Genomic DNA, 17,191 nt, shown 5'->3' with positions numbered 1-17,191 from the left:
GGAAAAAGTCCCGATATCAACCACGTCCTGATGTAGTGCGTGTTATATTGTCCCTGGAGGATTTCATTGTCCATGTTATCGTTTTACTCTCAAAGGCGTGCAACAATCGTAAAACATTCCAGTAAGTTGTATGTATAAATAGCAAATGATTCCAAACGCCGTACATCATCAATCTAATCTAGACCCTCACAGCTCATGGGACTTGAACCTCCTCTTCAAAGCCAACCTGTCCAATAGCGCATAGATGCCCTTGTTCTTCGTTCCACAAGCCTGATCGATCGCATCTACAGCAGCTCTTGCTCGCTCCATCAACAACCCTACAACCTGCTCCGTATACTCAAAGCTCCCCGTACTCCTGATATAGTCCACCGCGCACCGTTTAATATCGACACTGGTAGGCTTCCCAGCCAGAATGTGCAGCAGCTGCGTATTCGCCGTATCGGCCAAGATACTATGAATCACAGGGAAAGAGAACTTCCCCTCGGTAAGATCCTCACAGAACCCTTTCGTCGCCGTGTAATCGACATCCGTCAGATTTCTATAATCGTCCGCAATCTGGAAGATGACACCGAGGATCTGAACAAGTGGGAGGCAGTCAACACGAGCAGCAGACTCGGCCTGCATCAGTTTTATAGCAAGCCGGAATAACCCCCCGGTCTTATTGGCAATCATCTCCAGATAATCCTCCTCACTAGGACAAGTGAGGGTATCTCTCCAAAGCAAGTCCATCCCCTGGCCCTGATGCAGAGAGAGCAATTCCTCCGTGAAGATATCAACAGCAGCAGCGCGGTTATTCAATTTCTGCAACTCCCGCAGTGCATGGAAATACACATAATTCGCCGCATTGATCGTCTGCGCAATACCGAAAACGCTATGCGCCACGGGCTGTCCGCGCCGCAGCACCGAGTTATCTTGGATGTCGTCAATGAGGAGGGACGAGGTGTGTAGCATGCGGATGACATTGTTGATAACCTCCATACTTGCACATGGGACATCAAGCCAGACATTGAATGCCTCGAGCAGCATGGTGCGGAACTGCTTTCCTGGTCTCGAAGCGATGTAGTCGTATGGTCCGAGAACGGCCTTTTCCTTTGCTTGCACCCATGTGCCGCGAGCTGTGAAGTCTAGGTCGATTGTTTGGAAGCGTTTGGGGTCTGGATACGCGGTTTCGTTGACTGCGGGTTCATTCCGTTCATTGGGAGGGGCGGATCTCGTCTGTGGAATGCAACCAAGGTCGTCTTTGCCAACATGCAGTTGTGAAGGGGTTGGGGGACGACTCTGTAGGATGGTGGCCGTGGCTGTGATCGCATCTATGCTCATCCGTTGCGAGGGGCTGTAGTCAAGCGTCTCTTTTATCGGTCGTCCACCGAGTTCAAAGGCCGACCAGAGAGGAAACGGGCCTATCTGTATGTCAGCGGTTATCACATATGTAGGGATATATTGGTGGAAGCGCACTCATTGTCTCTGTTTTCATCGCCATCCCGACGTGCCAAAGCTTCCGAAAGGTTAGAGCTGAGTGGAAAATCCAGGCTTGGTGATATTGATAGTAAGGAACGAAATACAAAGTGCAAATTGGGTATCAGATGAACGATGAATGAATATAATTCTGATATAAAAGTGCAAAGTCCACGAGCCTGCTCTGTCGCCGCCATTAATCATGACCTCGCTAGACCACCCTCGAGCTGAAACACCTGTGTGTACCACCGGAGTACCTAAACTGGTGGACCGGGCGTGTACAGTGACCTCGGAGCTGCGAATAAAGTAATTCAAATCCTTTGGCCCCAGGATTCACAACGGCATCCTTAGCTGTCTAGCTGATTCGAGAGATCAATCACACGTCGAGGGAGATAGAATCGACAGGTTTGTGGGTCAAATATCGGCCCATGTGGTACTTGCATGAGTACCTACAAACTAGGTTCTTGACTATAGCGACGTACATCGGTTCGGACGATGCCCGGGCTTTCATGTGAGGTCAAGCTTAGCAAGAAGCTATATCATATACGCTACACTGTGGAGAAAGGCATGAGCCAGCAGGCCATTCCATTTCCATCCTCACTGAATAGGTTGCATTCCATCCGCATCGAATAGTGATGTACTTGATAGCACATTGTAGACTACGCTAAAACCTGTCTATCCCATGCAACCAGAAACATACTCCAAACCCCATTGAACCGCCTGCTCTACTGCCTCCGCGGCCATAGCATCTCCATCGCAACCTTCTCGTTTCTCCCCTTCTCCCTGCAAAAGCAGCAATCCAGCCCTATGCAATACCTCCCTAGGAGACAACAACTTCTTCGCCATAAACACATGCTTAGAAAGCATAACAGAAAAAACACCATCTTTATACCTCCCGTCATCAACCACCGCCTGTGGCCCACCCAAAACCTCAACGTCCCATGGTATATCCGCACCAGGCTTCAAGAAATAAGTAACAACATAAAAAGACCGCTCATTCCACGCCAAGACACGCGAAGACACCACATACGCAGCGTACGGACGGATATCCGCGAGGAATTTACACTGCACGGACTCTAAGAGGAAATTCGCAGGTCCTAAGCCCGCCAAAGCCTCGCTAAATAGCGTTGTTAAGAGCTCTGCACGGCTTATATCGGCGTCTATGAAGAAGGTGCTGTTTGATTTGCGGAGGGCGATTCCGAGGTCGGAAATTGTGGCGCGGGAGTGTGTGGTGTGGTGTGTGAATAGGCGTCGTTTTGCAGTGACGGGGGATTGTGTGTCTGGAATAGAGAGGCCAGTTTCAGGCCGGCTGGACCTCTTGCTGAGTCGGGGCTTCAGAAGTCTGTAAATCGATGGGAGGAGCTGTATCGTGTATGTGAATGGCAGCGATTTGGGGTTGGTTGCAGCAAAGGCGAGAACGGCGACAGCGCCTACCAGACATGCCGGGGATGTCGTTTGGGTAAGAATTGACTCCATTGTAAACATATTGCTGCAGACACAATACCCCAAGGGATTATAAGCCTTTTATATACCTGTGTTCTACACCAATCGGACCTCATCGTCGGAGGCGAGCTGACCCACTAGCAGTAAATTTGTTTGTGGATCTAAAGAGTGGCCCACGATGGCACAATAAGTAGTCAAGACGAAAATAAAGACACATTCAGCATTCATTCGGCCATACTGGCCATCCTGTACCATCATGGCCATCCCCAGCCCCTCTCATCAGGCTATCGAAAAAAGCCGCATCCACACCCTGGAAGCCCGAATCGCCCGCCTCGGTATTCAGTAGGGGGTATTCACCCTGCGATAGGAGGCCATTAGACAGACCCAAAGTCGGTGCAGGTTCAGCGGGTGTATATAGAGCGCAGGAAGAGAAATGAACGGGAGCTCTTTGTACAGAAACATCAGGACCCACGGGATATTCAGGTATCTCCCTAGAAACAACATTGTTTCCCGCGATCTTAATAACACCAAAGTAGGGGATGTGAACGCACATTCCACCACTATTATCCGCGCTTGTCTCCATATCTGGAATCTCCTCAGTCAGATGTGGCTGCACACTCAAGCCCTCCGCACGGTGCGAATACCCTATGGCCGCCTCAGCCTCGATGGTGAGCAACCGGCGAAGAAGGTCGGCGCTCTGCGCGCTCAGTGAATCCTCCGTAAGCCGGCAAACTTGCTCCATGCTCTCCTGCGCATGCTCCATCATTGCGCGGTCGCTTAGGCGTTGGTGCGCCAATCTATTTTCTGGTCTGGGAATCTCCTCCTGATGCTGCAAGCGGGCTAGGGACACCGCACACCGTCGATGCTCGTCAATATGAGCGAGCAGTAAGGTCATCGCAGCCATCAAAGCGAAGAAATCAACAGTCCGACAGCGGAATGCAATCCGGTCGAGACCGCGGAACATGGTAAAACGTGTGAGCACTTCACGGGAGGAATTGACACACATCAGCCGAGAATAGTCATACCTGTGTTCCGATGAGGCACGGAGCATGTACGGCAGGTGAAGCTGGTTGATCAGATTGTAGTGGAACGACTGATTGAACAGGCGGCGCACTTCCCAGAATAACGCCTCCGGGCTGTCGGTGGCTGCCGCTGGGTTTGCAGTCAGCCACCATTTGGCCGGGAGGGATCCGGCTGCTCTTTGCAGCTCTGTGTCTAATTCCTGCGTTAGGGCAAAGTCGGCGGGACTGGGGTCGGACTGGTTGCGCTCTAGGATGCGAGAGGCGATCGCGCAGTGCAGACGCTCAATGCGTCCTACTGCTGTGTCTGTTTCCAGCATCGCTGTAGACGCCATGCTGCGGTCAAGAGTGCCCTGTGGGAGACTCAGCATCAGGCAGAGGTGACGCTCAGCAGATACAATTCGGAACCAGATGAACTGGGGATGCGCTTCTGTCTTCGGATCGAGGACCTTATACTGCGGTTGACTCCCCGGACGGTGGAACCCCATCAACTGCGCACTGGTTAATGCTCTCCGTATTGTAGCCAAGGCGTGGCGTAGATTTCCGCTGTTGGCAAGGTATAGACTCTCGATCATCATACATTCCAGTCCTTCAATCATCCCAGTGAGATCGCGCTTTGTCGTGACGAGGTCAATGGCGATATCGGCTAACCGTTTCATCATCTCTCGGGGCGGCTCTGATAGTCTACTGATCGCGTGGTAAAGGTCCGGATGGATATGCTGTAAGGAAGTAGCCAGGTGCAGCATGTGCCGTGCTATCAGGACGGGGTGGGCATCTGGTGCAGGTCTCTCCAGCAGACTCCGTGCAGACTTTGGGTTGGTTTGGTCAAGCCGATGGTATGGAATGGTGAGCATTTGATAGAACAAGACAGATACATCGCTGGAGGCGTTGGCTATCAATGCGGTATCTTCAGGCGACGGTAAAGCGTTATACAGAGCCTGGGAGAGTCTGCCATATTTTCCATGCGCAGGCAATTGAATCCGACCACCATCCAGGTCCACTGATGCTCCAGTGAGCATATCCTGATTTCGATTCCCACTATGCATTCCAATGTCGGTATCGCTTGGGACCCTGTTCAACAACCGCGCAAGCATTGATTCAACCCTGATAAGCCGATCGCCCATCTGAAGACACCTATCCAGGGGCTCCGAAACCTCCTCCGGAAACTCCTGGCCAACGCATTTCGCTCCTCGTCGTCGGCAGCTGATACAGATATCGTCCGTATCATAAGCAAAGATGCATTTCATCTTGCGCCGTCTGCATTCCCAACAACTCCGAGTTCCCTTGCGGACCTTTCGTCGCTTGGCGTCATTTCTGTTGTCTAGATCGTGCATGTTGTAGGCTCGTTCATGGCGTGGTGGCATAGTTAGAACTTTCTCTGGTTCCACGGCGTGTGGACATCAACCAGCGCAGGGCCGAGAGTATATACCTGGCGCTGCTACTTAGGAAAGCAACGAGACGACGATCGCTTTTTCGACCGGAATATCGGTGGACGAACAGAGCTGTTTCAGCTTCAACCGGCCGGACGAAGTGGTGCAGCCCTAACGCAGAAGCTAAATCCTTCGGCGACGACCACTTGGGCAGTCGACAAGGAAGATCTCCGATGAGTGCGGACGAATCTATCAGGTAGCAGTAGAGGGGGTAGTCAATAAATATTACACCTCTTCGAATTCTACTCATATTATAAGCTCTACAATTCGCCCGCTCAAGCTTAAGGTATATGGAGACGCTTTTCTACCACACCTTAAACTCGCCGTTGAGCCCATCCGCTAACGAACGAGATTATAAGGTATCAAGTGCCGCGGTAATGGATTCCCAGGCAACATTGAACGAGCGACCTGAAGGCAAACCCACCCTCGATGAGGAGAAGCAAAGGATGATGGACGGGACAAAAACCGAGTCTGATGGCTCTCAGAGCGGCGAGGTATCCCTCGACGAGTATCCCAGTGGAGCCGGCCTTGCCTTGATCGTTATGGCTCTCATCCTGAGTAACTTCCTCGTTGCTCTCGACTTGGTGCGTTGAACCCTCTCATCGTACTGTCTTCCAGTGGGCTAATCAGCCAGGATAGACCATCGTTGGAACGGCAATCCCAGAGATCACACGGGAATTCAACACAATCAGCGACGTATCCTGGTACGGCTCGGCCTTCTTTATGACCGTCGGCGGGTTCCAGGCGACATGGGGTAAAGCATACAAGTACTTCCCTCTTAAGGCGTCATACCTCGTCTCTATCTTTATATTTGAGCTGGGAAGTCTGATCTGCGGCGTGGCTCCAACCTCGACAGCACTGATCGTGGGTCGCGCAATCTCGGGTGTCGGTGCAGCAGGCATAGGGTCTGGAGTGTTCACTATCACCTCGTTCTCTGCTGAGCCGAAGAAGCGGCCAACCCTCATTGGGATTGTCGGTTTGTCGTATGGAGTGGCATCTGCAGTTGGACCGCTTATCGGCGGTGCTTTCACCACGAATGTGACATGGCGGTGGTGTACGTACACCTCTTACACTGATAGGGGGTCTCATTGACACAATACAGGCTTCTATATCAACCTCCCCGTCGGCGGCGTTGCCGCATTAATCGTCCTTATATTCTTCAAAACACCAAGCAAGGCAAAGCCAACTCCAGCACCGCTGACGGAAAAGCTCCTCCAAATGGACCCGGTAGGAACCGCCCTCGTCATGGGCGCCATCATATCATTCATCCTCGCCCTCCAATACGGCGGCCAGACTCACCCCTGGAACTCGAGTACTGTAATCGGGCTTCTCGTCGGCTTCGGTGCCATGGTTATAGCCTTTGGAATCTGGGAATACCTTCAGGGGGAGCGAGCTACACTCGTACCGCGACTCGTCTCGGACCGCAATATCTGGGTGAATATGGTGTACTCGCTGTTCCTGTCTGCGTCGAAGTTTGCCATAATCTACTACCTCCCCATCTACTTCCAGAGTATTGATAATGTCAGCGCGTCGACGTCTGGTGTGTGGACGCTTCCCTCGATTGTCGCGTTCTCCATTTCCATGGTCGTTTCTGGTGGCCTGATCACGAAAACAGGCATTGCCTCCCCGATTTTAGTCGTTGGTGCGGCCATCGCTACTGTCGGAACTGGCTTACTCTATACTCTCGATATTGGAACAGGTTCAGGGAAATGGATTGGCTATCAGATCCTTAGTGGTGTTGGATGGGGACTGGCCTTCCAGGTCCCTATCATTGTTGCCCAGAATGTCGTCGCTCCAAGCGACATTCCTCCTGCAATTGCCATTGTCCTATGTATGTCCCTCAACTACTCATCCAGCAGTCGTTCTTGGATTGACTAACAGCGATACAGTCTTCCAAACCTTCGGCGGAGCATTCGGCGTTTCGGCTGCACAGGCTGCCTTCGTCAACCAGATCCTCGTCAATGTCCCCAAGGTCGCGCCGAGTGTCGATCCAGAAGGATTGGTAGCTGTTGGGGTTACAAGCCTACGGGATACTTATACAGCGGATCAGATGCCGGGGGTGTTGCTTGCTTATATGGATGGGTTGAAGGCGGCCTTTGCTGTGAGTATTGGTATGGCGGGCGTTGCGTTTTTGTTGAGCTTTTTGAGTAAATGGGCGAGGATTAATGTGCAGCTTTAACTATGCTGATTAGCTGGGGTGCGTTGTATTTTAAGTAGGGGTTTTTGTTTAGAATGTGTCTTTGGGTATATAATAAATTGGGAGTTAAAGGTTGTACATTCCCGCAGTGATGTTATATATAGCTGTTTCTCGACGTGAGGTTTAACTACATATTTCCTTGCATTCGCAGATTCCAAAAGAGTATCTTCAGTCCTATGTTGGAATCCTGCAATGCCAAAAATAAATTCCTTATAATATGTTTATCTGTATACTTTTGTCCCAACAATTATAAGTTCAGAACCCAAGCATAGCAGCAACATCCCTCTCCGGAATCTCCCTAACCCTCATCTCCAGCGCCGCCGTAGGATCCGGATACTGCGCCTCCTCATAACACAAATTGACGGGTCTCTTCTTCCCCTCGGGAAACCTAAACTCATAGCGGAGCAGCAAATGCGCTAGAATCAGCTTAATCTCATTACTCGCAAAGAAGCGACCCGGGCAGGCATAGATCCCGTGCCCGAAATGCAGGTTCGACGAGTCCGTCGTCGCGAATTGGTACCGGTTGATGTTCTCGGGCTTGGATGGGTCTTCGCGCAGTCGTGAGTAGCGAAAGGGGTCGAATGTTTCTGGGTCGCCGCCGCCAGGGAGACAGGCGGCGTCGTGGGCTATGGCATCTGAGGCGATGGCGATGTGGGTTCCTGCTGGGAATTTGGTGCCGTCTTTGAGGGTCAGGGCTTTTTGGACGACGCGTTGGAAGGATACTATTCGCCATATTAGATTCGAGTTATTCCGGTATGGTGGGTTGTGACATACAAACAAGAGGGGGGTTGAGGCGCTGCGACTCCTTGAGAAAACTGTCCATCTTGCGCATCTTGTTCAAGGTTGTCTTCTTGAAGCCGCCGTCTTCGCGGAGGACAGAGATAATCTCCTGGCGAAGGGGCTCGTAGTATTCCGGGTACGTGCAGAGGTCATATATGAAATGGGTGGTCTGCATCGAGGTAGTGTGTATCGACGCCAGACTAACCAGGAGCTGTCGATGCGCAAGGTCATTTGGGTGTCCCTCCTCAGGGCGTGCATTGTCAATCATCCACTGCAGAAAGTCGTTTGGCTTCTTATAGTCTGGGTTACTGGCCGCAGCACGACGCTCCTCGATGATGGGACAGATGAGTTTCTGCGCCGCGGCCAAGTTCGAATAGATGCGCCAATACGACGACATGAACCGCGCAGCAATCGGCCGAACAATGGCAGGGAACAAACGAAGCAGATTCCTCGTCATCCCGAGATTCTTCGTAAAGTGGATGCTGAGATAGAGCCATTCGTCATTGCGACAGAGCTCAGCGCCTACAAACACGCGCGCCGAGATCCTGGCTACGACTTTCACAGCCAGCTCGTGGATGCGCACGCTTGTCCAGGTATTGCACTCTGGCATCTCTGTCTTCAAGGCAAACTTGAGCTCGTCCTTGAGAGACGGGATGAGAACACCCAGGGACGGTGTCAGCTTTTGCTGCAGTGTGCGTCGGTGGAGATCGCTCTCCATAACCAGCTTGACGTTTCCGATCGTATAGCGACCAACGAGGTTTTTGATGTGCGCTGCCATGGCACTGATCTTGTCTTGTGACATATCGCGCAGTTCATCGATGTACTTTCGCGGGATGACAAGGATCTCGGCGTCGTTGCGGCGAATCTTGAATAAGCCGTCCTTGAACTACACCACTGTTAGGAAGGAAGAATAGTGCAACACAGTGTATACTTGCTTTGTGATATCCCTCTCGTACCATAGGCCCACTGCGGCGCGAAAAACGTAAACCGACGAGCCATCCTGGCTCCAAGAAAGACCGGTATCCCACTATAGGGGCCTTGACATCGAATATGAAGACGCGCAACCAGTTGGCGACATACACCGTAAAGAAAGTGACGGCCAGAAGAGTGATTCTTCCTTGTAGGTCATTGTATTTGTCCAGCCTAGGCCCGATGACTGCCTCGAAAGGCGCAAGCTGCTCAATTGTCGTGTTCAACATTGTAATCCTACCATAACACCATCCAAGCTGAATTGCGCCAGTGAAAATATATGATTACCGCTCATTTACCTGCATTGCATGTTTACGGGTTGAATTGGGAGGTGAAGATATCGGACTTCCGTTTCGGGTATCGGGACGGCAGCATCTGATGCAGTCGGCGAGGTCTCTTTCGGCGTAGCCCGCCGATTGGGGGCTGAAAGAAATGTAGGATAGTCCAGGACTTTAATACGTTGTCTAGAGTCTGGAAGGCTGTTCGTTTATTTTCAAACAGGATCCTGCGGCCATAGTCCAAGGATATCAGGAATGAAATCGATAACGGCAGCGGGAGTGCCCATCTCATCAAATCCCAGATAATCAAAACACCCACCCAGCAGTCGCTAGAAAGAAGCTGCTTTGAATGTATGGCGGTGGCTATCGCTGAAAATAATTATGGCACGGACATACAGAGTAACTCGAGGAAACCCAATAAATTCACATCCGACTGGAGGAGCGTTGAGATATTCAAAATACATTATTTGTGCATAATTAGTGCAATCTCAAACCGGGGGAGATCCACGCTGACACCGCAGCGCTGACTCAGACCATGAAGCGTCATTCTCGGCAGTCGGATACGAGTCACCCTGAGCTTATTCGATTAGGGGGATCACAACGCTCGAAGTGTCTCGCTGGTCGGTTGCGATAACTCCACCACGGCGGCCTTTCCTATAACTCCCTGTAACTGTCACAAGTATGAGCACCCGGCCCTTTAGCCCACATCCTGGCCACATGGGAGACAAGAAGCAGGCGACCGAGATCGACAGCCCCGGCTTGAACACCGCGTCGCAGCTCCCAGGCCACGTCGATTGGTCGAGCTATGCATTCCTCGAGTTGGACGACTCCAGCCTGGAGCAGGAAGATCGGACGTTCCTAGCTAACAAGGGAAGTCTGCATGTGCCCGAGCCTGCAGCCCTTGACGAGTTCGTGCAACGCTACTTTCTTCACCTCCACCCTACTCTACCAGTCCTGGATGAGGCAGAATTCTGGGGTAGCTATACACAGCGCGGTAAATCCAAAATACCGTTGCTTGTCCTGCAGGCACTGCTATTTGCGGGCTGTCCGGTAGGTCCACCATCTGTCTCGCTTCGAGGCTAACCGTAGCAGTATATTAGCATCACCACACTCCAACGATGCGGCTTCCATAATAAAAAGGACGCAAGGAGCCACTTCTACATAAGAGCCAAGGTATGTGGCCTCTATTAACCACTGGCTATTGACTTACAGTTCCAGCTTCTCTTTAATCTCGCTGAGCATGAACCCGTCGCCCGAACCCAAGCGGCCATACTCCTCAGCCACCATGCGTCTGCTGTAGAACCACGAGCCGGGAGCGAATGGCTAACATTGGCAATCCAGAGCGTTCATCTTATTGATCGAACGCCGGCAAAGCCGGCAACGGTAAATCCAATGCTGAAAAAGAGGCTCTGGTGGTCAATTATCCTCCGCGACCGATATCTCTGCCTGACGCTTCGTCGTCGGACTCAAGTACCAGAAATTCCACCGGGGCTGGACCTGGTCTCATTTGACGAGAATGCTTTCTCCCATGAAATTCACAATTCGTATGTCTACGATGCACAGACAAAGGCGATTCTGGTGAAAGTCCTCAAGGAGTATTATGAGCTTGCCTTGGCGCTTTCCGATATGATGGCACTTGTTTATGGCACTCACGGAATGAACACTGTCTCACTTTCCAGAGATGCTTGTACAAGCAGGTTAAATAAAGCCAGGTCTGCCAAAAGGTCGTTGGAGGAGTGGAAGTCGTCCACCGTCCTTCCTATACTGATGCCGCAGACCACCAATGAGCCGGTTACGTTATTCGCGAACCTGATTTACATGTACTACTAGTACGTGCAAACTCCTTATATCATTCCTGTTGCTAATTTTGATAGTGCCGCACGCATCAATCTTGGTCATTTTGAAATACTCGTTATGCAACAGCAGCCTGGGTACGTCTCTGGCGACGACGAGAAATTACAAAGGACAACAGGCGAGCTCTACAGCTACATGTCCCAGCAAACAGCCATAATGGAGTATCTCAGCCACTGTGGAAGTGCCCACATCCTTCCACTGAGCGTGTAATGCCCCACAGCCCAACTTAACATGTACATTGCTGACAAGTATAGCCTTGGCTGCCTCCCCATGCCACTCCTCACAACAGCCATCAACATCAGCCTCTCCCCATCGCCACAGCAAAGGGAAATCCACAAACGCACAATCGACACCCTCGGCCAGATCGTCAAGCACCTGGAACAAGTCTACGAGGCCGCAGCCATGATATCGTCGGGGATGTCGCACTTCCTGCAATTAGCGTACACAACAATCCAACTGCAGTCACCCGACTCTGACCCTGTACTCCCAACTAGCCTGGAAGACTGCTTCGATGAACACCTCCCACATGGATCTCCAGAGACAGTTGAATTGGCTCGCACGTGGAGGGACTTCCTCCTCCAATCGCCAAGAGCATACCTCCTCATCTCAACAACAGTTGACTTCAGTCTGTCACATGGGAAACTCCCCCGGACAGACTCCCTCCCAGATCTCCTGACTTGTCTGCTCCCTGGAAGTCTGAGAATATGTCTTCCGTGGGATATCAATCCCACGTCTAGTGTACGTTCCCCATAGCATACCGCACCCTTCAATTCTAACAGTAACCAGATCCCTCCTCCAAGTCTAGTCCGCAGGGAGCGATCGCGAATGAAGATTATCAATCGCCTCCGGATGCAGCAGGAAGCGAAGAAACAGGCTGAGGAAGAGTTTAATTTGGATTATTTGGACTTGAGCGCGGTGCATTAATTTTGTTATTTCATGGGAAGTGACGGTGGGAGGTTCATACATAGCGCATAGGCATAATTCATAAACTGGACTTTCGATCAATACATCTCCGCAAAGAGAGGGATTGATGGCAATAACCAAGTAGAGTAATCGCCACCGCATCCTCCCTGAAGGGTATAACCCCCCCCCCCTCCAATCAGAACGCAGTTTACCCCAACTGTGGGTCTTGCATCCCCCGCAGAAATTAATTCCGTTCTGGGAAGGTGGCGCCGCTCTCTCTCGAACCCCCGACGAACTCGCCAACTGACTGACTTGATTCAACTTGAAGCAGTACGCAAATATGACAGCGCCGAAGCTCCCTTGCTGGAATTGTCGCAGTAGGTGCCCTTACCCTACCCTTCCCCTTACTGGTAACCGGCGCCGTAACTAACCCCTGCAGGACGACACATCAAATGTAAGTGAGCTGTATGCGAAATCAACAGAATCAACAAATCGACTCACTGTCTAAGGTGACAAGCAAAAACCGAAATGTAGCCGGTGCACGATCAGAGATCTAGACTGCATCCCCGTCGAGCGAAAGACTGTTTTTCGCCGGAGGTCTAAGGACCAGGCCAGGGAGAGCTTCGCTGTTGATCAAACTTGGGTGAATAGCGAGCCGCGGAAGTGGAGGAAGGCTGAGACAGTGCAGGGTCCTCTCCGCTTAGATCAGACTGCTACCTCGCCTGGAATTCCTGGTGAAGAGAGACAGAGCACGGATACCCAAGCGGAGAATGCCACACTTGACCCGATATCTACATTACCGACACTCGGCGATGGGATTTCAGCCTGGTCATTCCATGATATCCCGATCAGTGGCTTAGACGCCCTTGTATCAGCGGCGGTGGGTATCCAGCACGACTCCCCGATATCTGGGGGAAGTATAGGCGCCAGCCATGGAAGTCCGTTTGAAGTAAACCATATTTCTCCAGGGATAACCAGTACTCCGAGAAGCTCGACGTTCCAACCACTTGCCAATGTCGAGGAAGCTTGCCTGCTGCGGTATTTCATAGAGGAGCTATCTCCATGGGTATGAAGCCCTAGATACCGGGGATACGGGTATACTAACAGCAGCAGTTCGACCACTGCGACAGCCAGAGCCATTTCCGCGTCGCTGTCCCTCTGCGTGCTCATCACTGTTTAACACTACGGAATGCAATTTTTGCTGTATCATCTCGCCATCTCAGTCGTTTACCACAGTTCAAGACACCGCGGGGTATCGTCTACCACGGCCAATTACTACCAGACCTATCAACATCCTCAGCAGTGGAGTATATGCTCAAATGCATCCCAGGGCTTCTGTCATTCCATACAGTCCAGGACCCACATGATCAAGAGAATCTAATGGCCGCGGCAATCATCCTGCGACAGTATGAGGAAATGGAAGAGGAGATGGAAGAGGGGACCGACGCTGAGATAGACACTGACATTGCAGGAGGCGACGAAAGACAGCAACGGGTGAATTTTCTCGCGGTCACCCAGACGATTATCTACTCCATGATATCCTCACCACTAGCCCGCTCCTCTCTAGCGATTGCAGCGTACTGGATCGCCATCCGGCAGGAGGTCTACTACGCCCTAACACGAAAACGCGCGCCGCGGGTGGCGTTCACGCCGGAGGACTGGAGTAATGCTACCATTGCTAACATGATGATTATGCATGCAGGGGAGGTAGCAAAGTGGTGCTGGGGAGATAAATCGTTCACTGAATATGGTACCACCCTACCTGCCTGCCTATACTGGAGATACTAACAAAACAGAACGCCTCAAACAGCACCAACAACAACTCCTCTCCGAATACTCAACACACCTCCTCCCAATCCTACAAAAGCCCGCCGATAAATCCAAAGGCGAGATCTTTCCCACGGTTTGGTACACCACCGACGAACAGGTAACAGGTGCACAGCATCTCGAACTCGCGCGCATGATCCTCATCGCCGAGAACCCACGACTACGGTACGACCCATTCCACGGCAGAATCTATACAACCAAGTCCACTAACAAAACTAGGGAACCGCACGCCCGCGCCGCGCACCGGCAGGCCGAAGCGCGCGTGCGCTCAATAGTCCTCACGCTCTGCGGGATCGCCGTGGACAATGTGTCCCGCCGGATGCCGGCGCTGGTGAACGCCGTGATCTCGATTATGCTGTACGGGGAGTATTTCACTAAAGAAGGGGAGCGGGATGCGCTGCGTAGGATCATTGATCGCACCAAGGATATGCATGCGTGGCCGTTGAGGAGGCCGTATGAACGGTTGTGCGGGCTGTGGGAGATGGTTGATTCGGTGGAGGTGTAGTTCCGAGGTGACTCCAACTAACTAAGTGATTGTAACTACCGAAATTAGGGGCCGGTAACTAAGGTTATTAAGTTATGGCAGTTGTCCTGGATCCGACTGGGTTCGTGCACTGGGGGCGACGCAGGATTCCTCTTTAGTGTCTTGGATGGTGTCACTATCAGGATCTAAGCGCCAACCAACATAAATAGCCAGCAGCCCTCCGTATTCGTTTGGCTATTTCTTTGACTCACACTATGCTGCTAGTTGCTCACTACGAAAATGCCCCCCGAAACCCGCAGCGCAGACAAAATCATCACCGTCCCCAAAACCCTCCCCAACCCCGACAGCCTCCCCATCCTCGTCACCCGATACAAAGTCCTGCGACTGACCGGTCTCCAATCCGACCCTGGCGCGTTCACACGGACTTACGACCACGAAGTCCAATTCAGCCACGAAACCTGGACCACGCGCTTACTCAACCCGCTATCCCGGATCTTCGTCGCGGTATTCCCCGATATAACCGACCCGCAACAGATCGGATTCCACGACTCCAGCCACGAGTGGGATGACGTGAGGAGGCTAGTTGATATTCCCTGGCTTGGACAACTTACACTTATCGGCCCTGCCATCGCCCCCGATAGAGGAAGCAAGGCGAGCAGGACGCCATGGGAGCTGTTTAAGGATATTGATTTCGGCAAGGCCGCTGAGGAGGCCAAGGCCATTCCACCGGGGTCCAGAGTCGTTTACACACTTGTCGGGATGTATGTACTCCCTGAAGGACGGGGAGCAGGGAATGGGAGGAGACTGGTTGAGGCTGCGATCACGGCTGTGTATGGGGAGACGACGCAGAAGGGGGTGGATGCGACGGTGGTTGTGCTGGTCGCGAAGCATAACCATACCGCGAAGAGATTGTATGAGCGCGTTGGATTTGTTGCGGGCAGCAATACTGTTGATATTGAGGGAGAGCAGCATTGGGCGTTGGCTATGAATGTTGGGAATTGATATACCCTGTGTAGTTAATCTATAATAATAATATCTACATTTGCATCCGAACCAGCAGCTTCGAATCCAGGAAGATGCGATCCCAGGAACGCTCTAATAGCAACAAGCGGTACTCCATGCCTCATCGCCGTCATATCATCCCAGGATGAATGCAGCCCGAGCAACTTGCCAGTCCGACCACAAACCAGCGGCGCTCCCGAATGGCCCCAATACGTCCACGCATCGTGCTTCAGACTGCCAATCTCTGAATTATCATGCGGGTCAGCATCAGGAACCAGCCCTCGTAACCTCCCTTCCGATATCTCAATCAGATCATAATCCGTCGCTTGAGGGCTCTCGGACTCGAGATCCTCCGAACCAGGCTGGCCGAGACATACGATATCTGCCCGGCCATAAACACCTGCAGAAGTAGACGAATGCAGCGGTATAAACTCAAAAGCTCCCATATCAACCTCATCCGTTTCAACAGAGACAACCCTGGCAAGCGCAAGATCCCTCCTCCCATCCCAAAAACAGCATTCAACCTGCACAGACTTCCCAGTATAGTCAAGCAGCCATTTATACATGTTCTCGCGCCACTCTCTTTCCGATTCACCGAAGCAGTGAGAGCAGGTAAGAATCCATCCATGCGGATCAATGCAGGCGGCTGTTCCGGCCTCGTGCTGGGCGAAGATATATGTTGCTTGAAGGGCGGTGGTGATATGTTTCCCGTATGCGGCTGCTGTTCTGGCCAACGGTGCTTTTGCTAGCCGAAGACGATATTGCTTCTTGCGCAGTAGCCCGGTTTCTTCAGTGGTGAGACCTGGGAAATTTCTTTGTCCAGTGGGAATGATCTTGATGGCAGTGCTTGGGATGGTCCCCTGGTGGGCTGGGTCGGCCGAGCCTGCCATGGACACTGGGTTTGTAGAGTCCGCGGTAGTTTCCTGACTTGTAGTTGATCGGGGCTTTCGAGTCATTTTGATCCGATAGTCTGGACCAGATGCTGATGTTTTGCGGACGATCTGGGAATTCACGCGAAGCTCTTGAGTCACTCCATCCTAGCTCAGCCACAATCCTGATTGTGAGGAGCCAATCAGGGCCTCTCCAGCCTTGCCCAAGAGGAAAGGTTCATCGATCTATTTGGTAGTACTGTACCCTGGCTTCTGCTCCAACAATATTAGGATGCTGAGTTGTGGTGTCTGATAATCCCCTTGCGGATATATATATACATCGCATAAAGTAGTCAACATGATGTGGACGAAGGAACGCCCCCAATAGAATAAAAACATATACCGCCAGTACTATACATTTTGATACACCAAGCCCTCAGTTTGAAGTACTATTACCAGTATGATCAAAGCCCTACGCTAGCTCCTGGAGGCCGTCCTAATATAGTGGCTGTGATGACCAAAGATAGGCACATCTGGCGGTTGACGCCTTGGGTTGGAACGAATATTCTACAGCAATCAACTAATCAGAAACGATCTCGTTTAAAATAATTGTATTTTACGTCTAATTTTCTCCATCCTCCTTTACAATCACCATATGTCTAATCCCGACAAGGCCTAGGT

General features: G+C 51.7%; 8 protein-coding genes across 8 annotated transcripts; 3 read left to right on the top strand and 5 right to left on the bottom strand.

Annotated features, from left to right (window-relative positions):
* Positions 1 to 186: 186 nt before the first annotated feature.
* Positions 187 to 1,320, bottom strand: ASPVEDRAFT_55591 (FPP/GGPP synthase family protein; the record flags this gene model as incomplete). The annotated part of the gene is made up of 2 exons (XM_040815095.1): positions 187 to 1,175; positions 1,230 to 1,320. 2 exons carry the CDS (start codon positions 1,318 to 1,320, stop codon positions 187 to 189), a joined length of 1,080 nt encoding a protein of 359 aa, XP_040671548.1.
* An 810-nt stretch (positions 1,321 to 2,130) lies between these two features.
* ASPVEDRAFT_32141 (uncharacterized protein) lies at positions 2,131 to 2,931 on the bottom strand (the record flags this gene model as incomplete). Its single annotated transcript, XM_040810567.1, has 1 exon — positions 2,131 to 2,931. One exon carries the CDS (start codon positions 2,929 to 2,931, stop codon positions 2,131 to 2,133), a length of 801 nt encoding a protein of 266 aa, XP_040671547.1.
* Positions 2,932 to 3,115: 184 nt separating this feature from the next.
* On the bottom strand, positions 3,116 to 5,281 carry ASPVEDRAFT_32140 (uncharacterized protein; the record flags this gene model as incomplete). Its single annotated transcript, XM_040810566.1, has 1 exon — positions 3,116 to 5,281. The coding sequence occupies one exon, from the start codon at positions 5,279 to 5,281 to the stop codon at positions 3,116 to 3,118; it is 2,166 nt and encodes a 721-aa protein (XP_040671546.1).
* Positions 5,282 to 5,608: 327 nt separating this feature from the next.
* Positions 5,609 to 7,607, top strand: ASPVEDRAFT_894952 (MDR family MFS transporter). Its single transcript, XM_040818630.1, has 4 exons — positions 5,609 to 5,931; positions 5,987 to 6,401; positions 6,450 to 7,178; positions 7,237 to 7,607. The coding sequence occupies exons 1-4, from the start codon at positions 5,638 to 5,640 to the stop codon at positions 7,524 to 7,526; spliced, it is 1,728 nt and encodes a 575-aa protein (XP_040671545.1). The 5' UTR covers positions 5,609 to 5,637; the 3' UTR covers positions 7,527 to 7,607.
* A 192-nt stretch (positions 7,608 to 7,799) lies between these two features.
* ASPVEDRAFT_153946 (cytochrome P450) lies at positions 7,800 to 9,799 on the bottom strand (the record flags this gene model as incomplete). Its single annotated transcript, XM_040808376.1, has 3 exons — positions 9,260 to 9,799; positions 8,319 to 9,210; positions 7,800 to 8,266 (listed from the first exon to the last, which is right to left on the bottom strand). Exons 1-3 carry the CDS (start codon positions 9,521 to 9,523, stop codon positions 7,800 to 7,802), a joined length of 1,623 nt encoding a protein of 540 aa, XP_040671544.1. The 5' UTR covers positions 9,524 to 9,799.
* A 320-nt stretch (positions 9,800 to 10,119) lies between these two features.
* ASPVEDRAFT_45274 (fungal specific transcription factor domain-containing protein) lies at positions 10,120 to 12,449 on the top strand. The gene is made up of 6 exons (XM_040813247.1): positions 10,120 to 10,621; positions 10,664 to 10,744; positions 10,790 to 11,400; positions 11,446 to 11,631; positions 11,680 to 12,163; positions 12,212 to 12,449. Exons 1-6 carry the CDS (start codon positions 10,253 to 10,255, stop codon positions 12,347 to 12,349), a joined length of 1,869 nt encoding a protein of 622 aa, XP_040671543.1. The 5' UTR covers positions 10,120 to 10,252; the 3' UTR covers positions 12,350 to 12,449.
* Positions 12,450 to 12,668: 219 nt separating this feature from the next.
* On the top strand, positions 12,669 to 15,641 carry ASPVEDRAFT_55587 (uncharacterized protein; the record flags this gene model as incomplete). The annotated part of the gene is made up of 7 exons (XM_040815094.1): positions 12,669 to 12,705; positions 12,838 to 13,212; positions 13,252 to 13,394; positions 13,442 to 14,078; positions 14,125 to 14,320; positions 14,375 to 14,656; positions 14,987 to 15,641. The coding sequence occupies 7 exons, from the start codon at positions 12,669 to 12,671 to the stop codon at positions 15,639 to 15,641; spliced, it is 2,325 nt and encodes a 774-aa protein (XP_040671542.1).
* ASPVEDRAFT_45272 (S1 family peptidase) lies at positions 15,360 to 16,620 on the bottom strand. The gene has a single exon (XM_040813246.1). The coding sequence runs from the start codon at positions 16,595 to 16,597 to the stop codon at positions 15,656 to 15,658; it is 942 nt and encodes a 313-aa protein (XP_040671541.1). The 5' UTR covers positions 16,598 to 16,620; the 3' UTR covers positions 15,360 to 15,655.
* Between the last annotated feature and the right edge of the window lie 571 nt (positions 16,621 to 17,191).

Source organism: Aspergillus versicolor (assembly GCF_001890125.1).
Source record: "Aspergillus versicolor CBS 583.65 unplaced genomic scaffold ASPVEscaffold_9, whole genome shotgun sequence".
Taxonomy (NCBI): domain Eukaryota; kingdom Fungi; phylum Ascomycota; class Eurotiomycetes; order Eurotiales; family Aspergillaceae; genus Aspergillus; species Aspergillus versicolor.
This window is presented reverse-complemented; position numbering and strand designations above follow the sequence as displayed.